This window comes from Protopterus annectens, chromosome 2.part2, assembly GCF_019279795.1.
Source record: "Protopterus annectens isolate FY-2018-M chromosome 2.part2, PAN1.0, whole genome shotgun sequence".
Classification (NCBI taxonomy): domain Eukaryota; kingdom Metazoa; phylum Chordata; order Ceratodontiformes; family Protopteridae; genus Protopterus; species Protopterus annectens.
The window spans coordinates 14,852,368-14,879,902 of record NC_056730.1 but is presented as its reverse complement, the minus strand read 5'-3'; the positions used below and the strand labels follow the sequence as shown (position 1 = coordinate 14,879,902).

General features: G+C 43.7%; 1 protein-coding gene across 1 annotated transcript in view; it reads left to right on the top strand.

The window, feature by feature from the left end:
* Nucleotides 1-27,535, top strand: part of AP3B1 (adaptor related protein complex 3 subunit beta 1) — a 2,578,902-nt gene that overhangs the window by 2,382,665 nt on the left and 168,702 nt on the right. Inside the window, exon 26 of the mRNA XM_044063704.1 lies at nucleotides 26,404-26,542. Within this exon, the coding sequence (XP_043919639.1) occupies nucleotides 26,404-26,542 (139 nt within the window). The remainder of the gene's footprint in view (nucleotides 1-26,403; nucleotides 26,543-27,535) is intronic.

Sequence of the window (27,535 nt, the reverse complement as noted above, 5' to 3'; positions counted from 1 at the left end):
TTTCAAAAAATGATCCTTGCTAAATAAACAAGTCTGGACTAAATGCAGTACAGAAATGACATTTTCTTATCAAATCTTCCATATCTGACTGTGAGCCCAGCTTGATCTTAAAGGTTGACAAGATTGATAAAATGTTAATTCCATCAAAAAAAAAAAAAACTGAAAAGGAAAAATGGTCAGTGTAACATATCAGTAAACAATGAAGTGAACACTTAGCCACAGAACACAATGAATGAGACTGCAGAAAAAATGTGCAGACTCAATAAGAAAAATATTTACAGACACAAGAAAATATTTCATAAATAACTACAGATTTAATAAATTCAAGTTTCATGGGCACAGTCAGTATACGTGATGGTTTTTGACACAAAATAAAGGAAAACTTGTGTAACCCCCTATCAGTTATGTTCAAATGTTAGCATGTAGACATTGTCTTGACTTATGGGCAACAGCAGTAGCTTAACAAGGGTGGGCAAAAGGGGCAGCTGCCCTGTGCACAAAGTGTTAGATGGCACAATCCTGAAGTGCAGTTCTCAGCATTTCTGAATGCCAGTACAAAAAGCAACTTCAGTGCATTAACACTTTGTTGCAGAGTTAGCAGTTGCTGTAGCAAGCCGTTTGCTACAGTTTTAAAATGTAACATAAGTTTTTGTTTTATTTGACTCCTCCACTGAAGAGCTGGTGCACAGTGTGAGCGGAACATACTTTTTGCTGTGGTAGGGAGGGGGCAGTGCTTGGCTGTAGACTTCATAGAGCAGTCTAAAGGAATGGACCTTTTTATGTGTGTGTTTTGTTTTGCTCTTCCAGTAAAGGGCTGAGGCAGAGAGGGGACATGGGCATGGTTTTTAGGCTGCTTACAGCAGTCTATCAGAACAGATCTATTTTCGCTCTTCTAATGAAGTCACTTTGGAGGACAGCCCTAGGAGCTCTAAAAGTCAGCTACAACTCTCTACATCAAGCTGTAATACCACAAACTCACAAAGGCAGGAGGTGTCACATCAGAACCAAACAATTTTAAACCAGTCAGCCTCACTGATGTTCTATACAAAGTCATCGAAGGAGTCCTAATGAACCTTATCCAGAATAGCACAAGGGACCTGCTTGTGTTGAATGAGGAACAATATGGATTTTTTAAAGGAAGTGCTTGCCTTTTGAATCTTACGGTGCTCTTTGAAGAAATGAGTAACATTTAATGGAGTGCTGTAGCATATTGGCACCTTTTTGGCTAGTCTTTTAGAAAGGAAAACACTGTACAAGTTATAAGTTTGAACAAAATAGTGGCTTTCTCTGAATGATATCATAGATGAAAACAAAGTCAGATAGGGTTGCTTCAGTTCACATAAGAAATCAAAATGTAGCCAGTGTTTGTCTCTGCAAATGTCAAGATTTTGCCTTTTGAGCACTTGCACCTGTTTACAAATTTCCTAATTCTTAAAGATCAAGCATTAGCTTCACAAGTAGAAGTCAATTGGGACAAGAGTCTTCTAGAAGGACACTAAGTAAATCAATGCGAGCAAGCCCACACAATAAATAATAGCTTCTAAAGTTTTACAGTTCTAACTCACATGAAACAAATTCAACTTGTCTGCAAGGCCCTGTGGTTAAATTTCATATTCCATCTAAGTGCAGGTTGTGAATACTCTCCAAAAGCATAGTTCAAGCTGCAGTTGTTTTTTCACAGATTCCCAAAAGTAAAATTCCAAGATTCAAGAAAAGCAACGCCACATCTTTTTTGCAGATGAAGTATACAATCTCCAAAAGCAACAGTATTCAACTTCTCCTGGACTACTCTCCTTTGGTTTGGCTTTTCACTAAGCACACACAGCTCAAAGCTTTTCCTGCATTCCCAGAAAACATAATCTTGTTGTTTTCGCAGAGAGGCTTTTCCCTCCTGTTTGCACTTTCTCTCGCTATCCCACCTCCCACTGTCTTCTTTTCCCTTTTTATTTTGTGAGAATGGATAGGGCAGCCACATACTCTTCAGGTAGGATTAGAAAATTAATTCTTTCATAACCAAATCGAATTTCAGTTGTATTACATTTTTCTTCCCTCAGCAATGACTAATTTGCCTATGGGGCCTTATGAAAGACTGGTCATGACTGCTTAATCTGGCTTGTTTCTTTGAAAGGGCTACTGAGGCAATGGATAAAGGGAATGCACTGTACATTGCTCATCTGATGTTTGCCAAACCTTTGACACAATTCCCCCAGTGCTGGTAATACAGACGGTCTTTCCTAAGTCAGCATTACTCCATACATAGTTCACCAGATATGTAATTGGCTGTGTGACAGAACACAGACAGCTAAGGTTGTGGGGGTATTTGCTATAGATATAGAAATGTCACCAGTAGTGTCCTTCCGGGCTCTGTCCTGAGCCCCCTCCTGTTTGGTATATATTTCTGTAATAGAAAGGCAGGTGTCAAGAGACTGCTGCCAAACAAATTTGCTGCTAATCGCAAAATGGGTCAGTTATCAAATCCCATTCTAATACTTAAATTCTCCAGCAAGGGCTAGACCAGATACATGCTTGATATAGTAATTGTTGGGTTACCCTCAACAACAAGAAATGTAGCATAGTTTCCTTTGGTAAATCTGCTTACAATATAGGTAACATTCCACTTAAAAATGACAGCAGGACTTGGGCAAATATCTTAATAACAGACACTTCTTTGACCACCATGGCTCTGTGTTGGGTATAAAATCCTTCTACTTTGCACAGCTTATTCACCATGTTGCCCCATCAAGGCCCAAAGAAGTTATAGCCCTACTTTATTCACTGATTATAAGGCCCATCATTGAATATAATGCACCTTTCAGCATCTACCTCCCTAAGCACCTAAATCAGCTTGAGAGACCTCAACATTTTTTTTTACGAAAAAGATCTCGGGCCTTAGTACCCTTTGCTACTCTGACAGAATAAAAGCCCTGATGTTCTTCGTGTTTCACTGTTGCAGTCATTACATTTGGGTAATCCGCTGGCAGGTTGCCCTCAGTCAGCCTGATTAACAAAGTCTTGGGTCCTGCGTTGGTTGCTGTCCCTTCTTCCATGACGTCAGGTCGTTAGGGGTATAAAACATGCAGCCGATGCCATTACATCAGTCTTTCTTGCTGCGCGGTGCCCGAAGCAGAAGCAGTTAGCAAGTGCCAGTTGGCCGACTCCTGAAATTTTCGTTTTCGAGTTTCAGATCTGAAGTCTTCAACTAAAAAGCTAAGTACCCCGTTGGGGAAACTTTTTATTGCTCCTTACCGATGTCAGTAAAAGTTAATAATTGTATTACTTGTGGGAAGCAAATGCCTGATAAGGATTTTCATTTGTACTGTATTCCTTGCCTAGGCCCTGACCACAACGTTCCTTGCAGTTGGTTTTGTGCTTTATTTAATCAACGCAGTATGAAACGTCGGTACATTTTTGCTTCTAAATATTTTGGCTCACGCTTTAACTATCCAGAAATGTCGTCGGTTAGCAATCTGACAACCGAAATACCTAAAAAAACGCCAAGAAAAAGACAGAGATAGGCCGTTGAGGTCCAAAACTGCCAACGACGCTTCTCCTAAGCCAGTCACCAGTTCGGCGGTACTCAGTGAGGCCCTTTTGCAGCCCCTGATACCCGCTACTTCTGATTCGCAGGCCTCTACTGAGACCCATTCGGAGTCCGGTATGCCACGAGATGCTTCAGTTATGGAACCCGTGGATGTCTCTACCTTGGATGGGTCCGGAGCCGCTGTGCAGGCACCAGCTTCTGAGGGTGTTTTCAGGCCTACAGATTTGTATATTAGACCAACGCCATCTTCAAAACTAAGGCCAAAATCTCGACTTATGCCTAAAAAAACGACGCCTGGGCCACATGTGCAGGCCCCTATGCCTAAAAAACAAATGATCAAAATGGCTGAAGATTTAATTACTCTTATCCGGGGTAGCCAACCCCGCCCTCCCCCCTTCTAAGAGGCCTAGGCAAGACATTGATTATGAATCTTCTGAACAGGATTCTATTTCTTCTGACTCTTCTAATGAACAGGAATTGTCTATACTTACTTATGAGGACTCTGATGCAGAAGATTCCATTCCTTCTGCTTCTCCCCTTGAGGATTTTTCTTTTGGGGAAACTTTACATACCTTAAGGGAACATTTCCACTGGGAAAGTCAGTATTTTTCTGAATCTAAAAAGAGACTTGGGGATTTTCTTCTTCTTTCTCAGCATAGGCCTTTGGCTATATCTCCTGTTCTAGACATTGATGATGTGTTTTCAGAATCTAGTATGGCTCCTGATTCTCTGCCTCCGAATCCTTGTAAGCCAGACAGATACTACAGGGTTCCTGACTCCTACAAACTCCTTTTCAAAAATCCTGTTGCAGATCCTGAAACCATTTCTCAGGGTTCCAAGGGTATTAAGGCTTCTACTGCTAAAAATCTTACCCTTTCTGGTAGAGATTCCAGGGCACTGGATAGATGGGGTAAGAAAGTTTGCAGTTCTGCAACCTTGGCAGTTAGGGCTTTAAACTGTCAATTTCATATGCTAAAATATCAACAGCATATCATGGGACTGCTAAAACAGAAAATGATGATAATTTCTGACTGTGTGGAAGATAAAGATTTACAAGATTTATTGCATTCAGCTGAACAAGTTGGAAGACATACTTTGCAATGTGGTTTTGATTCTTTGGAGGCCTCTTGCAGGGCTGCTGTAATTGGGTCTGTGCTAAGAAGGCATGCTTGGCTCAAAGTGCAAAATCTCCCTGATCATGTTAAAGCAAAATTGTTGGATGGTCCTTAACAGGACTGTCTCTTTGGTAATAAGGCTGAAGAAGTTTTAAAAAGATGGAAGATAAAGCAAAATCTATTCAAACTGTGAAAGATTTCTTAAAGTGCAACCTCCAAAATTTAGTAGGCACTGGTCTACTAAGAACTGGTCCTTTCCAGTTCCTTCGAGAGCCGCTCAAGTCAAACCCAGACATTCTAAAGGCTCCAGGTTTCAGTCACAAGGGATTTTCAGAACAAAACAATGGGGTGCCTCCACTTCCAAATATGGAAACAACAAGACACCTCCCTATGGTAAGCAGTCTCAGTGATTTCCCTTTACACTTACCAAACACTTACCTTTTAGCCACCCATTTGGGGGGGAAACTGGCTCTTCATGCAAGAAACTGGCAACTTATAACCCAGGACAAATGGGTTTTAAATGTAGTATCCCAAGGATACAGATTTCATTTCCACACATTGCCAATTCCAAACAGATGGCCAGACCTGCCCCCAAATCAGTGGCCAGAGGCTCAGAAGCAAGTACTTTCCGTCATGAGCATGGGGGCTATTCAACCAGTACTAGAAGAGGAAAAGGGACAAGTTTTCTATTCCAGACTTTTCCTGGTACTCAGAAAAGACAAACCATGGCGTCCAATTCTGGACTTATCTACTCAAAACACCTTTCTGAGCATTCCAAAATTCAAGATGCTGACTTCTTCACCAGTTACTTCCTATGCTAGGCAAAGATGCCTGGTTGGCAGCTCTAGATTAGAAAAGAGGCTTACCTTCATATCCCAATCAGGGAATCTTGCCCCATAAGCTTAACAAGTCTAGTCTGCAAAGCTATGGAGAGGATCATAATGGAGCTCATAAACAAAGATATAGGGGACTTGCAGACATTGGACCCGACCCAGTTTGGCTTTGTCAAGGGAAGATCATGCCTTTTGAACTTGGTTGACTTCTTCGAAACAGTCACCAAGGCCATTGATGAGGGAAAGGCAGTCCATACAGCCTACCTTGACCTTGCAAAGGCTTTCGACACAATACCCCACTCGGGTATTGTAGAAAAACTTACCAGCTTAAATGTAAACCCATATGTCACAAGATGGGTTGCAAACTGGCTTAAGGACAGAACCCACAGGGTTAGAGTTGCTGGCGCTGTGTCAGACTCCAAGCCGGTCACAAGTGGTGTCCCACAGGGCTCGGTCCTTGGCCCCTATTGTTTGGCATCTACTTCTCAGAAGTACAGGCCAACATGGGAGGACTTTGGCTGACAAAGTTTGCAGATGACTGCAAACTGGGCCATAGTGGAAAGTGCATCGGACACGGATATCCTTCAGAAGGGACTCACGGAAACAGATAGCTGGTGCCAGAGCCATGGCCTGAAGTTAAACACCAAAAATGTATAGTCATACCCTTCGGGAAAAACAAGGTAACCCCAAGCTACCATATAGGTGGCAATCCACTAAGCACAGAAGAGGTTATCAGGGACCTGGGGACCCAGGTTGACAGTGGCCTTTCTTTGACACTCACATTGCTAAAGTGGTTAGAAAGACCTTCTACATTGCCCACCTGATCATGAAGGGATTCACATCCAGATCTAGTGAGGTCATTGTTCCCCTGTACTCTTCACTTATCAGACCAATGATCGAGTACAATGCCCCATTCGGGATGTATCTCACCCGACATCTGCAGCAATTGGAGAGACCCCAAAAGTTCCTCACCAAAAGGATAAAGGGACTCCAAAATCTGTCATATGCTGCCAGATTGAAGAAACTCCAGCTCTATTCAGTCACATACCGTCTGCTCAGAGGTGACATGTGCCTGACATACAAGGCCATGTCCAACCCGGAATTAATGGACATGCTCCACCTCAAAAAATCCAAATCCACCAAAACCACTAGAGCAAGCGACTTAAACCTTAGCACGGATATAAATAGGACGTGCTGGAGGGATAGATTTATCACTCAGAGCCTATGCTGTGGAATAAAATCCCGGTCCATGTGAGGCAGAGCACCTCGCTGACTCTGTTCAAGAGAAATCTAGACCTGTGGATGGGAGATCGTAGGTTTACCCCAGGAATCATCTCTGTGTCACTGCTGGACAGAGGCACAACAAACTAATGGGCACAGTATTTTTTCATATAAGGGGTGGCGTAAGCCACAATAATTTGGGCTAGGCTTATAAATGCCTTAGGGCAGATAGCCTAGTATAAACCTATGAACCTATAAGATACCCCCGCTTCAAAGCAGGCTACTTGCATTACCAGTTCTCTGCACTGCCCTTTGGCTAATCTACTGCACCCTAGGTCTTTACAAAGTGCCTGGCTCCAGTAATTGCATTTTGCAGGCAAAGAAATATTCAAATATATCCATACCTGGACGATTGTCTAATTCAGGCAGAATACAAGGACATTCTTCTAAACCATCTGGCGTTTGTAAAAAGGGTTCTAACTTGTCTAGGGTACACTATAAACAAAAAGAAATCACAACTGGTACCCTCTCAAAAAATTACATTCCTGGGTGCAAGCTTGAATACAACTGCCCAGATGGCTTTCCTTACGCCAGAGAAGTAAATTCAATTGGTGACTTACTTCACACAGGTGGCCACAAAAACCCTGCTTTCTGCAAGGCAAATACTGCAAGCCTTGGGATTCATGGTCTCCTGCATTCTTCTAATTCCATATGCAAGACTGCATAGAGGAAACTTCAGTGGTACTTAAAAAAGTCTATGGAGTCAGCATTGTCACAGCCTGGAAACAATGATTCCTATCATACCTTGCCTGCAGCTAGAGTTCCTATGGTGGGTAGAGGCCTGCCACCAAAACAAGAGACTGCCATTCACACCACCCCCTGCCACCCAAACCCTAACTACAGACGCATCAGACTATGCTTGGGGGGCACATCTGGCAGGGAAGTGCATTTAGGGCAAATGGAGCCCAAATCAAATGCACCTTCATATCAATCAAAAAGAAATGCTAGCTGTACAGAATGCACTGACAGCCTTCAAGGACTGCCTTCATCCAGAACAATTAATGATAAAGACAGACAACACCATGGTTATGTGGTACATAAACAGGCAGGGGGGTATACACTCCTACCCCTTTTGCAGACTAGCCATGGCATTGTGGAACACAGTCTTGACCTATCAAGTACAACTACAAGCTCAATTCCTGCCAGGAAAGCTGAATACTCTGGCAGATGAACTAAGCAGAAATCTCATGGACCCACACGAATGGAAACTGGAACCACAGATTTTCAACATGTTGACACGCAAATGGGGGAGCCCAGACATAGATCTTTTTGCATCACCCGAGAACTATCAGTTGGACAAATTGTGCACAAGAATTCATCACAAAAAAGCCTGGAAAGTGGATGCTCTGACCTTCAGCTGGAAAAACCTATCAGTCTATGCCTTTCCCCCTCTGCTCTCCAAAGTTCTACTAAAAGTCAAACAGGACAAACCAAAAATGATTTTGATTGCTCCAGACTGGCCTCGGCAGCACTGGTACCCACTCCTGCACAATGTGTCACACCTTCCACCATGGCACCTGCCTCAGACACCTTACTTACTGTCTCAGCAGAACAACCAAATTCTGCACACTCAGCTCCAAACTTTGAATCTTGCAGCGTGGCTAATCACTTAAATTCACCCTTGGCATCCTTCAGCAAACCTGTGATGGATGTCATTTTGGAGGCGAGAAGGCCTAGTACTAGAAAATCTTATGCTGACAAATGGAAAATATTCTGTGCCTAGAATCAATCTCAAGGGTTAAGCACAGCAGTGCCCAACATTCCTCAGATTTTGCATTACTTAACTGAGATCCTTCACAAGGGCCTGTCCTTTTCTTCTATAAAAATCCATGCCTCAGCCATTTCAGCTCATTACAACACAGAACCTCCCCTCTTCTCTCATCCTCTGCTAAAGCAGTATCTCAGAGGGGCCAAAAACTTAAGACCACCCAGGAGGGCTTCAACCCCTGCCTGGGACCTCATTTTTATATTGGAGAAGCTCATTCTCCCTCCTTTCAAGCCAGCTGCTACTACAGACTTAAAATTTATCTCCTGGAAAACAGCTTTCCTTTTAGCAGTCACTTCAGCTAGAAGGATTTCCAAATTACAGGCTCTTATGGCAGTGGAGCCTTTCATCATTTTTCATGCAGACAAGGTATCTCTCAGGACCAATCCATCCTTCATGCCTAAGGTGGTATCTAGTGTGGCTCTTAATCAGACCATTCATTTGCCAACTTTCTTTCCCAATCCACAGAACAAGGGGGAGCGGATTCTGCATTCATTGGATGTACACAGACAACTTAGATTTTACTTTAGACAGGACAAAATCTCTAAAAAAAATCTGAACAACTGCTGGTGGCATTTGCTGCAGGGGCAGAGGGAAAGGCTATTTCAAAGCAAACCATTTCCAAATGGATAAGAGATCGTATTAGTTTCTGCTGTATGCACCATGGAAAAACTATCCCCAGGGGATTAGATCCCATTCCACCAGGGCTGCATCTACTTCAACAGCCTTTCTCAGAGGTGTTCCTACCAGGGACATTCTAGAAGCTGCTACCTGGAGCTCAGTTCATACATTCACCAAACATTACCATTTACCACTTTTCTCTATATCCAGAGCTGGCTTTGCCACCACTGTCCTGCAGGGCCTTATAGCTAGTCCTAATGCTGTATAATTCCCACCACCCTACCATAGCTTTGGGAATCTACCCAAATGTAATGACTGCAACAGTGAAATATGAAGAACATAGTACAGTTGTGTACACTTCCCATAAATGTAGATGTTCGAGTGTATTCACTGTTGCAGTCCTGGTTACCCTCCCTCCAGCCCCCTATTTTTCTCTGGCTGTACTTCTACTTTCTTTCACTATACTTAAAAGCCCTTTTGGTGTATTTGATTTTGGGATTGGAGGTATATTTTTTGTGTTTTTAATTTTATTTGCTCCCCATTTGGGGGGCACCTGACATCTGGTGCAAGAAAAACTGATGTAATAGCATCGGCTGCATGTTTTATACCCCTGACGACCTGACGTCATGGAAGAAGGGACAGCAACTGACGCAGGACCCAAGACTTTGTTAATCAGGCCGACTGAGGGCAACCTGCCAGCAGATTACCCAAATGTAATGACTGCAGCAGTGAATACACTTGAACATCTACATTTATGGTAAGTGTACACAACTGTACTTTCTGCTGCTTACTCTCGTACAGACTCCTGATGGGGTGATCTCTGCTTATCCTTCTGTGCTGTGAATGACATAGCACTCTCTGAACTTCATCACCTAAGTAGAGCCAAGGGTAAAGCAAACCCCCATGTTAGCGATCTTACCTATACTACCACAGCAATACCAGATGGCATGACAGATATCTGACCCAAAGTATCCCCCATTTCTGGAATAGGCTGCCCTTGCCTGTCAAGCAGGGTACTTCCCTAGCAGTCTTTAAAATAATTTCAGATCACTGGATCGGTGATTGCAAACTTTCAATGGAGATATGTGGAGAAAGTCTACTTAATGGGGGCATTGTTAGTCTCCCACCGATATTGGATGTTGACTTTGAGCCTCTTGATTGTTTCCTTGGCCATTAGCTTAGTAAGACCCTGTACATCTAGGGGGCTACAGGGGTTATATTATAGTGCATACTGCTTAACTTGACCTTTTGACATATTTTACATAAGGGACTACTTGACAAGGTAAATGTATTAAATGTCTACCCATATACTGTTCAACCAGTAAAACACTGTTTAGGCAACAGAATGCAAAATATCAGGGTAATGGGGGCTGTCTGTCCACCTCAACAGGAGTTACCAGTGAAATATGATAGGGCTGTGTACTGGAGCCTCTTCTTTTTGGTATATTCTTTAATATAAAAGTGGCAAATGGGCTGTGGGCAGCCAGTTTTGCTGATGATTGCAGACAGGTCCCCATCCCAAGTGCTAGACCAACAGTTGCAAGCTCCACATCTCTAAAAGGTAAAATACAGTTGCAGCAATGCAGCGATTAAGTGTTTTTTTTTTTTTTTTTTTTTGCATTGGTAACGGGCTGTACCATGCATACACCTGCTAATCTACTAACTCTGACAATGTTTTACCTCAGAGAAGAGATACTACTACAATTTACTATAACCTTTGACAAATTCACATTTGTTCTACTATTCCGAAAATCACAGTTCTCAAACTTTCAACAGGCATAGATGCAGATTTTCTAACTTAATTGTTAGCAAGTAAAGGTAGCTCAAGCAGGAACCAAATCAAAATTTACAGCAAAAACAAAAAACACCAATAGCTCAGTTAAATTCCCAGAGTTTAATAAAAAACAAAAGATGTTATTTAGTCCAATCTCACCTACATTCTTACCCCTGGGTTCGGAGCCTAATGGCTCCAACTCGGCCATACTTTTTAGCTCAAAGTCTCTCTATTGGCTGGGCTAAGATGGTATCCCATGCTGCACTGCTCCCTATCCCCAGATCCCATTTGCCACTCATGTAGCTCGGACGTGGTCTCGCTCTTGGCTGTGGCTAAGTACCCTTTTTCTTCTTATATCAGAGAAGTTTTTGCAAAAAAGCTATTTTAATAGCTATTGTGTGTGTTCTTGACTGTATTGTGGAAAAGTTGTGTTTTTTTGATTGCATGTTCTGTGGTATCCCACTTGCTGTTTCCAACGGGCTAGGCCCGTTTCAGTTAGAGGACCTAGTCTGTCCCCTTGCTTTTCTTGTGTGCTAAAGTCTTCCCGTTGACTAAAACCGTTTAAATTAGAGGAATTAGTCCTCCCTCCTTGTATTTGTGTCTAAGGATCATTTGAGTTAGAGATCTTTATGGTGTTCTGTCTGTTGTGTGGCTTGTTCCCGCACTTGACTGTTTGACCGTTGGTCTATTTTTCAGTTAGTTACTTGTTGTTGGTTAACTATGTCCAAAGATACTAAGGAGCATAAGCCCTCAGGCTTCAAGAAGTGCTCCAAGTGCAGTTATAAAATGTCCATTACTGATGGACACACTGTTTGTGTGTACTGTCTGGGAGCGATTCATCTCTAGGAATCGTGTAGTTTCTGTCATGCCTTTAGCCCACGTGTTCTTCATAAAAGGAAGAACAAATTGATTTTGAAGGTACTTCTGAAACCCTCCTTCGAGGAAGGTCTGGAGGGTGCTTCCAGCTCTAAGGCAAAATCTTCAAAAGCAAAAAAGCGATCTCCAGCTCCATCAGTCTCCTCGGAGCCACCGGAGAAAATAGCAAATTCTTCATCGACATCCTCGGTTCCATTGTCCTCGGGGCTGCAGGAAGTGTCATTGCTTATGGAACCTGCTTCGGCTCCAATTTTCTTGGAGCCTGTTCGGAGCCGGTCGCCTAGCATTAAGCCAGTATCCCCTCCTCGCAGGTCCCCTTCAGAGAGGACGTCTCAATCTCCTTCCCTATCCTCCAAATCTTCCAGGACCTTATCAGATGTGGATGTCGATAGAGTGGTGCAGAGACTTCTTCAGTCACCGGTACTGGCTAAGTTGTTCTCTGCTCCGGAGCCGGTCCCTCAACCTGCATCGATACTTCCTCCGAGCACATCTCAGCTTTCTGAGCCGGAGTGCTCGGCTCCGTGTCATGTCCCTAGGTCGGTTCCAACAGTCCCTCCTGGCTTATCTGTTCCGACGTCATCTCCGACCCCGTCGGCGCCATCCACGGAGTTCAGGACCCAGGATTCTTTGGTCGGACCCAAGGGAGAGGCTTCGGGACACCTTTCAGCTCCTAGTCTCCTTCTCGGCGCTTCGGCGCAGGGAAGCCTGACTCCTGTCTCGGCTTCGGAGGCTGGTCATTCTTCGGATCTGGGAGGACCAGCCTTCGAGGCCATGCGGAGCGTGCTGGCCAGGTAGTCAGTGGCATCATATGGGTCGGTCATTCTGACCCCTACAACACTGGTGCAGGTCTCTGATCGCCATCTATCTCTGGACAGTGGAGCCCCAAGGCCTCAGGGTACCCCCACAAGTGGTCCCCATATTTCTGAGGGCCCCTCAGACTTTTTGACTGAGGAGCCACCCAGAAAGAAAACGTGCAAGAGGAAGCACATAGATTCCCAGGATGAGTCTCTCACATCAGACACCGACCTCGAGGAATCGGAGGGGTCCCCTAAGTCATCCTCTGAGGATGTTTCTTTCTCTGACATCCTAGATATTTTGAAGCAGAGAAGTGACTGGCCATCCAAATCCCCTCTGAGGAGGAGTCAGTCTTCCTGAAGGCCTTTGGTGCTCAGCCCTCCGTCTCCTGGGTATCTCCACCCTTCGACGAGCTTCTGGATTTGGTCTGTCGAAGGGTGTGGGAAACCCCTGACTCTGTGGAACCAGTCCCCAGGAGACCCAATAAATTTTTGTCTGCTCCTCTTGATAAGGAATTTCTTTCCAAAGGAGTCCCTGTGGATGCCATGGTGGTGGCAGCTGCCACCCAGAAGGAATTAGCTGAGACGTCTTCCACCGTCCATCCCTCTAACTAGGAGTCTAGGACTATGGACCAGTACGGGAAGCGTATGTTTTCTTCAGCGACCTTTATCTTACGGTCACTGAATTACTTATCACACTTTACACGGCTCCAGAGAGATCTCCTCAAGGAGCTTGGAGATACTCTCACGGGTAACGTTTCTGAGGCTGTGGCCCAGAACGTCAGCACTCAGATGTCTACCCTCAGTTCTTTTGCAAACTCCTCCATGAGGCTAATCTCCTATGCAGCGAGTAGGACAGCAAGTTCAGGAGTTGCTCTTAGGAGGCAGCCCTGAATGCGCCTTTGTCATTTTGCGGAGGCCTTCACGTCTTCATTCACCAACACCCCATTTGATGGTTCCTCTTTGTTTGGAACCAAGGTGAAAGACACTCTCACTAGGTGCGAGCAGGAGGGAAAAACTCTGCCATAGGAGTCTGTTTTTCCCTTCCCTCTAGGCCTTATCCCAAGGCCCAGAGGGGTGGCAAAATGTGGTTCAAAATCACCCTCCAATCAAGAAAATCCCGGATGTTCCACCCAGTCAAAGGGATTACGCAGCTTCAGAAGTTTCAAATCTGCTAGAAAAAGGAGTCATCCAACATGTCCCCTCAGACCAGATCGGATTAGGGACTTACTCCAGATTCTTTTTGGTGCCGAAAAGGACAGGGGACCTGAGACCCATTTTGGATCTCAGCCGATTGAACACCCATGTGCAAAAGTCCAAGTTCCGAATGGTCACATTGCAGTCTATTCTCCCATTGTTGGGAAAAGAAGTGTGGATGTGCTCCACTGGCCTCAAGGATGCTTACTACCACATAAAGATGGACAGGGCATCCAGAAGTCACCTACGCTTCCGACTGGGAGCCAGTCCCTTTCAGTTTCGAGCCCTGCCCTTTGGTCTCACCACAGTCCCCAGGGTGTTTACCAAATGCATGGCAGTGGTGACTGCTCACTTGAGACGTCAGGGATTCCAAGTGTTTCCGTACCTGGACGACTGGCTCCTTACTGCCACCACCAGGCATCTACTACTTCAGACCAAGGACGCTACTATCAACCTATGTCATCAGTTGGGCATCACATTGAACTGGGAAAAATCTGCCTTGTTGCCCTCACAGCGTGTCACTTTTATAGGCGCCAAATTAGACACAGTCCTCATGCGGGCGTTTCTACCACAGGAAAGAATCAGTGTCCTACAACAACAGGTTTACGCCTTGCTCCCTCTGAGAAGAGTGAAGGCAAGATGGGTCCTCCAATTGTTTGGGACAATGGCTGCTACGATTATGTTAGTCCCACTGGCAAGGTTACATATGAGGCTTCTTCAGTGGCTACTCTTCGCCCAGTGGTCTCTTCAACATCTTTCACTTTCTCACCCTATTCTAATCACAGACAGGTGCAAACAGGATCTCAGTTGGTGGCTTCGCACCGACAACCTCAATGAGGGAAAGCCCTTAGTTCCTGCGCCCCCGGTTGCCACTGTGACCACGGATGCGTCACAGATGGGGTGGGAGGGCATTATCTAGGCAGGACAGTCCAAGGCACGTGGCAAGAGCACGAGATGCGTCTGCATATCAATGTCCTGGAGATGAGAGATGTGCTACTAGCGTTGCAAGCACTTCAGAGTTTTCTTCCTCTCAGGACTATTGCAATCCACTCAGACAATATGTCAGTGGTGTGGTATCTGAACAAGCAGGGAGGAACCAAGTCATATCCCCTTTGCAGAGAGGCCATGCGAGTGTGGCAGTGGGCAGTGTCTTCCCACCGTTTTCTGGTAGCAATGCACATTCCAGGGAAGTCCAGTGTGATCGCAGACAGGCTAAGCAGAGCTATTCTGATGCCTTATGAGTGTTCCCTGAACTGTCAAGTTGCAGAGCAGATCTTCCACAGGTGGGGTCAGCCTTGCTGCAACCTTTTTGCCAGCCCCTTCAATGCCAAATGCAGCAGCTACTTCACCCTGATCCCCCCTCGGGGGGGGTGGTCACCCAGGGATGCTCTAGTCCACGGTTGGCCCTCCGGTCTACTATATGCCTTCTCTCTGGTTCCCTTGCTGTCAAAGGTTATTCAGAAAGCGTAATCCTTGGGAAGCAAAATGATTCTGATTGCCCCACACTGGCCTCATCAAATTTGGTTCCCCTTTCTCCATCCCTATCTCATGGACGCTCCTTGGATTCCGGACCCACAACCAGACTTACTGACTCACATGTCAGGGCAGCTCCATCCCTCTCTTCGGACCCTCCGGTTGACAGCCTGACTACTCCACTTCCATCATTAGTTAGGCTTCACCAATTTTCACCGGAGGTGGTTCATATTTTATCTTCCTTCCATAAGCCTTCAACCAGGAAGATTTATTACAGCAAATGGAAGAGGTTTTCTATCTGGTCACATGCCAAAAAGATTGACCCTTACGCAGCTCCAATTTTGTCTGTATTGGAGTTCCTGTCTATGCTTTTTAACCAGGGTTCAGCGGCCGCAACCATTAAAGTCCAGTTGGCAGTGATTTCTACCTTTCATTTCGCAGACAAACCTAGTCTAATGGCACATAGACTCTGTAAGGCTTTCCTGAAGGGCACTTTGTTACTTCGTTTTCCGGTCTCGGAACCTGTTATGCCTTGGGACTTAAACTTTGTTCTACAAGGTCTGACTTCACCCCCCCCTTTGAGCCTGCAACCACTTGCTATTTAAAATTCTTAACTTGGAAGACTGTCTTTTTGGTAGCCATCACGTCAGCCAGAAGCTTTAAGCTTTATCAATCAAACCCCCTTATTTGATTTTTCATAAGGACAGGGTTTCTCTCAGACCGAACCCCTCCCTTCTTCCCAAAGTAGCGTCAGTTAGTAACCTTAACCAATCTATTGAATTGCCAGTGTTTTTTCCTCAGTTCTCAAACAAGGCAGAAGTCAAATTTCATCAATTGGATGTGGACAGACAATTACGTTTTTATTTGCACAGAACGAAAGACCTCAGAAAATCTGATCAGTTGTTTGTTTCATTTTCGGAAAACAGAATTGGGTCTCCTGTTTCCAAAGTCACATTGTCCAGGTGGATTTCCAGTTGTATTTCTTTCATTTAGGGTCTATATTATATCCTCGAATGCTTAAAAAAGCGAACGCTGATTGATCGAACTTATTTTCGCGAAACTGCAAAGTATCGAAGCAGCAGAAACTTGAATTTTTTCATAGGAAAAGAATTCGGTTGTCCTTTTCTGTTGCTTCGGTATTTTCAGTGTTATGTTGGAAAGTTACCAGTCGGATTCAGGTAAGTGTGCGATTGTGTGGATGTGAGTGTTAGGGTGATTTAGGTGAGTTAGGGTTAGGGCTCGGGTTAGGTGTGTGTGCGATTGAGTGGACATGAGAGTTAGGGTGGATTTAAGTGAGTTAGGGTTAGGGAGCGGGTGAGGTGAGTGGGCGATAGTGACGGACCTTAGGGTTAGGGTTTGGGTTAAGGTAAGTGGGTAGTTAGTGGTGTGTGCATAGTTTAGTGTAGGGTTAGGTATCAGATTTTAAGTGTATGTGTGTGGATTTCTGTTTGTTTGGTGTGCTTGTGTTGTGTTTGTGTTTTGGATCAGCGATTTTTTTTTTCCCTGGGAAAAAAATCGCTGATCTGACAGTTCGAGATTGTAAGATTTCGCTTAAATTAGGTCGATCAATCAGCGTTCGCTTTTTTAAGCGTTCGATGATATAATATAGACCCCTTCATTTATACCTCAGGGGGAAAAGATTTACCGTTCCGGGTGAAGGCTCACTCTACCCGGTCTGTATTTACATCTACAGCTTTTCAGGCCAGATTGTCTATGGATGATATTTGTGCTGCGGCTACTTGGGCATCTCCTCACACCTTTGTTACTCATTAAAAGTTAGATGTGCTATCTAGGTGCAGGTCTTCCTTTGGTTCCACAGTGCTCAGGAGTATTTTCCACTGAGCCTCCCAGGATTTAGGTGCTGGGGACGCTGTCCCACGGGTAAGAATGTAGGCGAGATTGGACTACATAACATCAAGAAGTTATGTACTCACCATAACGTTCGATGTATGTAGTCCATCTCGCCTCACATTCTTACTTACCCCCCCCCTCCTTCTCCGTCCTGGAGGATCTGGAGGTTAGGCCTGGTTTCAGAGTTCCCTTCATTCTTGGTTTGTTTTTCCTTTCCTTAGGTGGTGTTATGCATGGAGAATGAATGCTGGTGCTCGCAGCAAACTAGATCTGGGGATAGAGAGCAGTGCAGCATAGGATACCATCTTAGCCCAGCCAATAGAAAGACTTCGAGCTAAAAAGTATGGCCGAGTCGGAGCCGACATTCGGCTCCGAACCCACAGGTAAGAATGTGAGGCGAGATGGACTACATACATCGAACGTTATGGTGAGTACATAACTTCTTGTTTTCACACTATACCGTTCTTCATCAGGCATTAAAGGGTTTCTTTTACAAACAGAACTCATTAAATAACAAATAGTCGTAATCACATGTTATAAAACACCCAATAAAAATACAATTTCATTGCAAATATTTGCATTTCAAAACCAATTTAATTGACACAGTGTCATTTAAACCGGTGGTGTGGTCCGCTCTAAAGATGCAAATCTGTCTCTACTCTTCCCTCTTTATTAAAGAATCAGTGGCACCTTTTGTAATATTTTGTCTAAGAGGAATGTCCAGCCTTCTGTATTGGTAAAGCTAATAGAAAATTAAATGAAAGGATATGTCATCCCATTCATGTATTCTAGGGTCAAAGGTGTTGCCCACAGATTTAAGTTTGCAGTGTTAACTATTCTTAAACAAAACATTTTAGATGGATTTTTTTTAGATGTTTTATAACATGACTGCAATAATTTGTTGTTTAATGAGTATTGTATGTGAACGAAACCTTTTAATGCCTGATGAAGCACTGGTATGGCATGAAACTGTTCCAAAAGGCTTCAGGAACTATCACTATGTTCTACTTCTTATAGGTTACCAAGAAGTGCTCTCTGTCTGTTTTGTAATGCAGTGTTTGATCCCGTTTGCATTCAGAGGTCTGCTTAGAAGGCAGAACTGCAAGGTTGGAGCTAACACTATATCTGGTAAACTTTTGATAAACATTTACTATCAGTAATAGAAAGACAAAAAAGTGATAAGTACATTGAACAGTACCAAACAATTATGCAATAAGCTTCATCTTACATTCATAAGTCAGTCAGTAATTTAAACACAAGTCCAAATAAATAAAACAACATAATCTGCATGTGAGACGTAGGAAGCATCAACTTGGGGTTATGCCAGTCCAGCTTCCTTAAGGCCAGAAGACTATAAGCTTAGCATTGAGACGTACAGAACCAGGCACAGCGGTATTGTTCACTTATTTGATAATGTGCACAATAACACATTTGAAACTGATAGGGCAGGGTCTGTTCTCTCTCAGTAACCCAGGAGAACCATTACATGAGATACACAAATGCTGTGTCTGCTGTAGCAGGGGCACATTCCCAAGCTGTCCGATTCCCACCCATTTCTCAAGATTCTCTTACTGTCATGATCAGCTGGTAAGGTTGTGATGAGAGATTTTAGCCCTTCTGAGCAAAGATGAAATAGATTGTGTAACCAAACATCTAAGAATAGATTTTATTCACAGTTTTTCCCAGTCCACCAAACAGCTGTTGACCTTAGGCATGATGTTCATCGTGCTTCACTGTTGTAGTCCTTACAAAATGGGTTATCCAGCTCCTGGTAGCCCACAGTCGGCCAGAATACCAAAGTCCTTGGTATATGATGTCGGCTGCCTTCAGTTTAGGCCTGACATCAGGTACAAAAGAAGGCAGCTGACGCCATTTCCTCAGTCTTTCTTGCCGCCGGACTCGAAGCAGAAGCATTTTGCACGAGTGCCGGTTGGCAGAGTACCTTCTTTTTGTATTCCGACTGCTTAGTTGAAGACTTCTTCAGATAAGTACCCTGTTGGGGACCCTCTTTTCTTGCTTTAACGAATGTCAGAGAAAGTTAATAACTGTCTTGTTTGTGGAAAACAGATTCCGCACCGGGATTTTCACTCTTATTGTATTACTTGTTTGGGCCTTGAGCACAATGTCCCTAATTGTGTTTTCTGTGCTTCTTTCAACCCACGTACCATACACTGTAGCACTAGGATCTTGTTAAAGCATTTCAGAGTTTGGCCTAAGTTCGTCGGAATGGTGTCGTCTGGTCTCCCGACTTCAGATCTTCCTAAGAAGAGCAAGAATAAGGACCCGTGACAGGCTTAAGGTCAAATTAGCTGACGACGTCCTTGTTAAGTTGGTTGTCAGCCCAGCAGTATTCAGTGAGGCCACACTTTCTCTGCCCCTGCAGTCTGTGGAGATTCAGCAGCAGGCATCTGTGGAGACCTTTTCTGAGTCCTCCATACCACAGGCTTCCACTTCTTCATCTGACCCTCTGCCAGTCGCCGCCACCAATGGATCTGGAGCCGCTAAGCAGGCGCCAGCTTCTGAGGCCTCTTTTCTCTGCCCGGAGACCAGATCCAGACCGACTACCTTAATTCAGACTTCGGTGGTGGCTAGGCTTCCTGAGTCCCTCCGGCTTTCTAGTAGGCCAACCAGCCAAAACTCTACTCCAAAGTTGGCGCCGGCCTCCCCTCAAATGCCTCAGGCTCAAATGGTTAAAATGGCTAGTGATCTCTTGACCTTTATCAAGGGCTTTCAGCCACCTCCTTCTAAAAGGATTAGGGAATTGTCCCCAGAAGCTTTCTCTGCCTCAGACTCTGTGGTTTACAGCAACTCTGCTGATGAAGAGGGAAACTCTCCACTTTTTTTCTGGTTTAAGGATTCTGATGCAGAAGACTCCATCCCTTCTGCCTCCCCTCCAGAAGATTTTTCTTTTGGAGATACTCTGAATACTCTTAGGGAGGATTTCCAATGGGAAAGTCAGGACTACCGTCAGTCTAAGAAACGGATTAGGGAATTCTTGGGCTTGCCACAGCATAAGCCTTTGGCTGTCCCTCCGGTTTTGGAAGTTGTTGATGATGTTTTCATGGAGAATTCTTTGACTCCTAATTCTGTTTCTCCTGCTGCCAGAAAGCCTGACAGGTATTACAGAGTTCCTGATTCTCATTGGTTCCTTTTCAAGAATCCTACTGCTGATCCAGAAATTATTTCTCAGGGCCCTAAGGGTGTTAAAGCCACAGTTGCTAAAATTCCTATTCCTTCTGACAGGGAATCTAGGGCCTTGGATAGATGGGGTAAAAAGGTTTATACATCTTCCATCCTGGCTATTAGGTCTGTTGTCTTTTTCATATGCTTAAGTATCAGCAGCATACTTTGGAGGCTATTAAGGCTAGAATTGCTGGTGTTCCTTCCCTGATTGAGAGTAAGGACATGCATGATTTATTGAATTATGCCACTCTTGTCACTAAACATTCTCTACATTGTGCTTTCGACACTTTGGAGGCTTCTTGCAGGGCAGCAGCCACTGGTTCTGTCATTGAAAGACATGCTTGGCTCAGGGAACAGCCCCTTTCTGAACCTGTCAAATCTAAATTGCTGGATGTGCCTTTGCACAAGGGCAATCTTTTTGGTAGCAAAGCAGAAGAGGTGTTGAAAAAGTTGGAGGATAAGGCCAAATCTATGCAAACTGTTAAGGACTTTCTGCAAGTTCAGCCTTCTCGTTTTAGTAGACATTACCCTTCTAAGAATTGGACTTTTCCTGGCCCTAATAAACCGAGTCGCACTAGGCCTAGGGGTTACAGGTCTTCTAGGGGATCGACTTCCACCCCTCAAGGCTAAGCACTGGCAGGCTTCCTCTTCAAAATCGGGGAGTTCTAAGCAAACTTCCCAAAGCAAGCATTCCCAATGACTCCGGCCTTCCCCTGCCTGCCTCTGCAGTCCCAGGGTTTTATTTGGGGGGAAGGTTAGCCATTTTTGCAAATGTCTGGTTCACCATCACAGATGACAAATGGGTGCTCAAAATAGTATCCCAGGGCTACAAGTTCTCCTTTCACACCTTCCCTGTCCACCAGGGATACCCAGATATCCCTCCAAATCAAAGGGCAGCAGCAGAAAAACAAGCTTATTCTTTACTAATCCTGGGAGCAATAGAGCCAGTTCCTGCACTACAAATAGGCCAGGGTTTCTACTCAAGACTTTTCCTGGTCCCCAAAAAAGGGGGCACCTGGCGCCCTATTTTGGATTTGTCCATTCTAAACACTTTACTGGCGATTCCCAAATTGAAAATGCTCACTCTTCAGCAGTTGCTGCCAATGCTGGCCAAGGATTCCTGACAGGTGACTTTGGATTTCAAAGAAGCGTATCTACACATCCCAATAAGGGAAAGCTGCAGGCAGTTCCTTCACTTCAGGGTGGGGAACAGACACTTCCAGTTCTCTGCACTGCCCTTTGGCTCATCTACTGCTCCCAGAGTTTTTACCAAATGCCTGGCTCCAGTCATTGCTTTTTGCAGGCAAAGAAACATTCAAATATACCCTTACTTGGATGATTGTCTTATTCACACAAACTCTCCAGAGCAACTTCTAAAAGATTTGGACTTTGTAAAGAACCTTCTCACATCTTTGGGCTACACCATCAACGAAAAGAAGTCAAAATTGCTATCCACCAGGGTGACTATATTCCTGGGAGCGAGCCTGAACACAGCTGCCCAGATGGTATTCCTCCCTCAAGAGAAACAAATGGATCTTTCAAATTACTTCAAAAATTTGACAAGCATGACGAAGCTCTCTGCAAGGTAATTCCTGCAAGCCCTGGGATTCATGGCCTCATGTATTCTAATGATTCCATATGCTAGACTGCATATGAGGAAAATACAATGGTACCTCAAAAACCTTTGGTATCAACACACTCAGGATTTAGACTTGATACTTCCTCTGATTCCCTGCCTGCAGACGGAGTTCATTTGGTGGGTGACGGCCTGTGCACAGAACAAAGGCCTGCCTTTTTTGTCCACCTCCTGCCAGCCAGACTCTCACCACAGATGCCTCGGACTAGACTTGGGGAACACATCTAGAAGGCAGATGCATTCAGGGGACTTGGACCTCTCAACAGGTTCATTTTCACATAAATCTGAAGGAATTGATGGCAGTCCAGCAGGCCTTAATGGCTTTCAAACATCTTCTTTTTCCTGGTACTCTTCTGGTCTGGACAGACAACACCACAATCATGTTGTACATCAACAAGCAGGGAGGGATGCACTCTTACCCCCTATGTAGACAAAGCATGGTACTATGGTCCATAGCAGTTTCCATTGGCATTCATCTGACAACTCAGTTTCTTCCAGGAAGGCTCAACACCTTGGCAGCCTGGTTGAGCAGGCAGGTTCTGGATCCTTAAGAGTGGCAACTAAACAAGACCATCTTCTATCGCATCATTCAGCATTGGGGCATTCTCCAGGTGGATCTCTTCTCATCTCCAACCAACCACCTTCTTCCAACCTTTTGCACCAGGGATCATCACAACAAAGCTTGGACCGTGGATGCTCTGTCCTTCCCCTGGACACCGCTCTTAATCTATGCATTCCCTCCTCTGCCTCTTCTTCCCAGAGTGCTGTTAAAGATAAGGGACAAAAAACCAAGGGCCATCATTATAGCTCCAGCCTGGCGCAGACAACATTGGTATCCACTACTTCACAGTTTCTCTCATTCTCAGCCTTGGCATCTTCCTCTGATACCTCATCTTTTGATTCAGGAGGGGGGAAAATTTCTGCATCCTCATCTTCAGACTGCATTTGGCAGGTTGGCTCATAATTTGAACCTTTCCCAACAAGTGGTTGAGGTCCTTCATGAGGCCAGGAGGCCTAGCAGTAGGAAATCGTACACAGATAAGTGGAAAAGATTCTCCATTTGGATGCAGACTAGAGGGGAAGACCCTTCTCAACATACTCTTCTTCTTATTCTTGACCATCTGGCAGGCTTGCTTAATGGTGGACTTTCCTTTTCTTCTATCAAGATTCATGCTTCAGCTATTTCTGCTCATTGCTCCTTTGAGCATCTCTTTTTCTGTCATTCCTTGATGAAACAGTTCCCCAGGGGAGCTAGCAATTTAAAGCCTCCCAGAAGGACACCTACTTCTGCTTGGGATCTCAGTTTTGTACTTGAGAAACTTATTCTGCCTCCTTTTGAACCAGCTGCCTCAGCAGACCTGAAGTTTCTCTCTTGGAAAACTGCCTTTCTTTTGGCTATTATTTCAGCTAGAAGAGTGTCTGACCTGCAGGCCTTAATGGCAGAAGAGCCTTTTATCATCCTCCATGTGGATCAGGTTTCTCTTAGAACTAATCCCTCCTTTATTCCTAAGGTGGTTTCTAGCCTGACTCTTAACCAGTCTGTCCACCTTTCTACCTTCTTTCCTAATCCTCAGAATAAAGGGGAAAGGTTACTGCATTCCCTGGATGTGCATAGACAGCTTAGATTTTACCTGGACAGGACTAAATCTTTTCGAAAGTCGGATCAATTGTTGATCAGTTTTGCTCCTGGAGCTCAGGGCAAAGCTATTTCTAAACAGACCATTTGTAAGTGGATTGCTCATTGTGTTCACTTTTGTTGCTTACAGCATGGCAAGGTTCCTCCTCAGAGTATTAGGACCCATTCTACTATGGCAGCCTCTACCTCGGCAGCTTTTTTAAGAGGTGTACTTACTAGGGACATACTGGAAGCAGCTACATGGACTTCTGTCCACACTTTCACTAAACATTACAATTTACCCTTGTTTTCTAGGTCCAGGGCTGGTTTTGCCACTGCAGTGTTGCAGGGCATCCTTACCAACCCTTAAACAGTGGGTGTTCCTCCTCTCTTTTGTTTTTTTCCTGGGCTTTGGGAATCAACCCATTTTGTAAGGACTGCAACAGTGAAACACGAACATAGTACTGTTGTGTACACTTACCATAAATGTAGATGTTTGAGTGTATTCACTGTTGCAGTCCTGGTCCCTCCCCTTCCATTCCCCCTTTTTTTCCTAGGGCACAGACTGGATTTTCTTTTCCTGATCAAACCTTTTTTGGGGGGCTCCTGACACTTTAGTCAAGAAAAACAGAGGAAATGGCGTTGGCTGACTTTTTTGAACCCTGACGTCAGGCCTAAATTGAAGGCAGCTGACGTCATACACCAAGGACTTTGGTATTCTGGCCGACTGTGGGATACCGGGAACTGGATAACCCATTTTTTAAGGACTGCAACAGTGAATACACTAGAACATCTACATTTATGGTAAGTGTACACAACTGTACTTTCTACACTGCAGTTAAAACTCCTCACAAGATTGAAAAGTATGGATGCTTCTGTGTAATCTGTGCTTTCTGTGTTGCTCAAAGGAGGTTGGACATGTAGTATATTTATTTCTGCATGCTGATCCACCATGCACACAAAGGGTTCTTTAAAGGGATTTTTTGTTTTGACTTTGGTCTTTGTTTACATTTTATGTCTGGCTTTCTGAGCATGTCCCAGCTTTGGCTGCGATGGGTTGGGGGAGTGGTGCTTACAGGAAGTCTCAGTGATCTTAGTCAAATTCCATCTCAAATTGCAGTTGTACTCAGAACAGCTCTCTCACTGCCTTATTCATTAGTTTCACCTGTACTTTCTATCCTCATGAAAAAAGAATAGCCTTTGAGCAATTTTATCATCTCATTTGCTACTATTTTGCAGGAAAGCATATGAACAGTGCAAAGCTAAAACTTTAGTTAACAGAATTTTCTGTTCATCTCATTTCAGATTTTATTTTGTGCAGATTTCTGAATGCTAGCTAATTGCTGTGATGGCATGCACGCTTGCCACTTGCTCTGTAGAAAACATCAGAATGATGCAAGTTTCAAACAGGAGTAGAAGCAGTGTTCTTTTTTTAATATGTTTTTTTTTATCTCTGAATAGTATCTAGCCAAGTGTGATGGTTGTCTGCCTGCTGTAAAAAACACGTGACTTAAGCAGTAGATTCATTTTAAACAATGAAGTCCAAATCTTACTGTCGCAGTGAGTGCTGTAAAGTACGGCAACCTGTGATAGTTTTACATGCTAATTCTGAGATTGCTTTACTAGAGAGCAAGGGAAATAAGTCAAGAGACTGCTAAGATTTAGTATGAATTTACTAAACTATAATCTTTTGACTATACTGCTGGCAGTTACGCTATGCAGAATAAATAAAGAGCTGCACAATTAAGATAAGCTTTTTGATGAGATTATAAAAAGTAAACACTGAGTCTTGCCTAACCATCCCCACCACAAATACACACACAGAAGTAATAACTTTGTTACCTAATGATCAGGAACTGAAATATTAATTGCATTCACCAGCGGGAATGAAATCAGGCTGCATAAAGTAAATTGAAACTAGGAGTAGGGTTGATGGTGACATAGTAAGTGGGTGGTGACAGCTGGGAGGTATCAGACCATGATTCTTTAAGTCAGAATTTTAGACTCTGGGATTGTCCCTTTAAGTCTACATTGGATCAAGAAATGTTGGAGTATTCTCAGCACCACATTTATCATCCAAGTACTTAACTGTCGTATCAGCTGCTCTTTATTGTAGGGATCTGCAAAACCACCGTATTGGAGAACTTGCTAAATATTACTTAATCCAGCAAGTGCTTAATTAAAGACCTTTCTACCATTTTTCTGAAGGGCTTTGATTATCTGCGGTTACAGCAGGCACAAACTATTTCAGTGAAGTGTTTGTCAGTAGGTCTTTATAAGTTAGAAACATTTGTTTCCTTACTAATTCATGTAATGATTTTCATGTAACTTAGATCTCTTCTCCCCGGGCCTCCACTGAAAATGGGTCCCAAGCCCAGTGGACTTTCCCAGTCAACAAATGTCAATAAATAGAATGTGTCCTGATAAGTACTATAAGGAAGAATGAAAGCTGGACTTGATTTAGAGTCATAGCAGGAAGACCAAAGACGGACTCTATCCCTGTCCCCTCGTGTATATGTGGTCAACACTAGTGTATGACTTGGGAGTATTCTGGACACTTTTACAGTAGTTTGTTATGTTCTGATGACGGTAGCTTCATTTGCTACAGTCAGCTATGACAAGTTTTTTATAGATATCAATGGACTGTTGTTTCATTTAGCACAGCAGTAATGGTGCAGGTCATTGTGATCCAGTTGGATTACATCCTTAGAGGATCATGTAATAATTTGATTTTAGCTTCTGAAAGTGTAAATTGATGAATATTTGCCATTTTCAGAAAAAACGTGTATTTAAAGAACACAGTACATTCTTGAATTTGTAATTGTTTTGTTTCTTGAAATTCTTTCAGGAAAGCTGAGTGGTATGAATGAAGTTACTGCTGTTATCAATGGTACTTCACAGAGCACAACTCATCAGAGTATAGTTCAGAAAGTGCTTAACATTGCAAATCTAGGAAGTGTTCCTTCAAGTCAACAAAGCATACACAGGTAATCCAGTCTAACCTGGTTTGTAGACATATGTAATACAATGCTGTATATTATGTCATAAATGAACATGTGTACTGAATGCCTTTTTCCCCGTATTTTAAGCTGGGTATTTTCTTGACCTCTTAGCAGACGAATTCTGGACAAACTCAGAAATGATGGGGGAACAAAGGCCCACAGGCAGGGACAGATTTTAATTATTGCTCTTATGTTAAGAATAACAGGTTCTACATTAACATGCATTTTCTGAAGGATTTTAATTCTGAAACTCAAATGCCTCATTGTTTAGTGACTGCAGTCCTCAGTGGTTTGCCAGAAAAAACACAAATTTTATGAGGAACCAACCAAAGATATGAGGCAAAACTCTGGACATCCTTTGAAATTATGGGCAGTTGAGAGATATGTTTGTTTAGCATTTTGTACTAGCACAGCTGCATGACTAACACTATATTATACTATCTCACTATCTCAGAGCACAGCCATCACAAAGACATAAAGGAGAGATCTCAGATCCCTTCAAAGCAATTTGGGAATAAGTAATCACCACTGTTTTGCAGTAAATTTAATTACACTCTTAAACCAGTCAGACGTAGGTACTGAATTTAAGGGAGGTGTTTTTGACAAAATGGGAGAGAGCCTTAGAAAAGTTCTAGAAAAAAAAACTGGATGGGAGTGGAAGAAAAAATTGTAGTTATTCCTAAAAAGTGTTGTCAGAGAAACAAAAATCCTTAAAAACAAATGACCAAATAATAAATGAATCTGCGGGGAGCGGTGCTTTGATTCTCAAAACAGTATCAAAAAATGGTTATAGATGTTGCATAGTGGTCTACTGTCCCCATCATATACACATTGTATGTGGTCCAGTAACTCTTCATATGAAAATATACTAGGTCAGGGTCCTTCAACTCACGTTATTTCATGCTGTTATGGCTGGTGGAGAGAACAAGCATAGCTGACAGCATAATAAGCATGTGATGAGCAGTGTAAAAGCTTGTA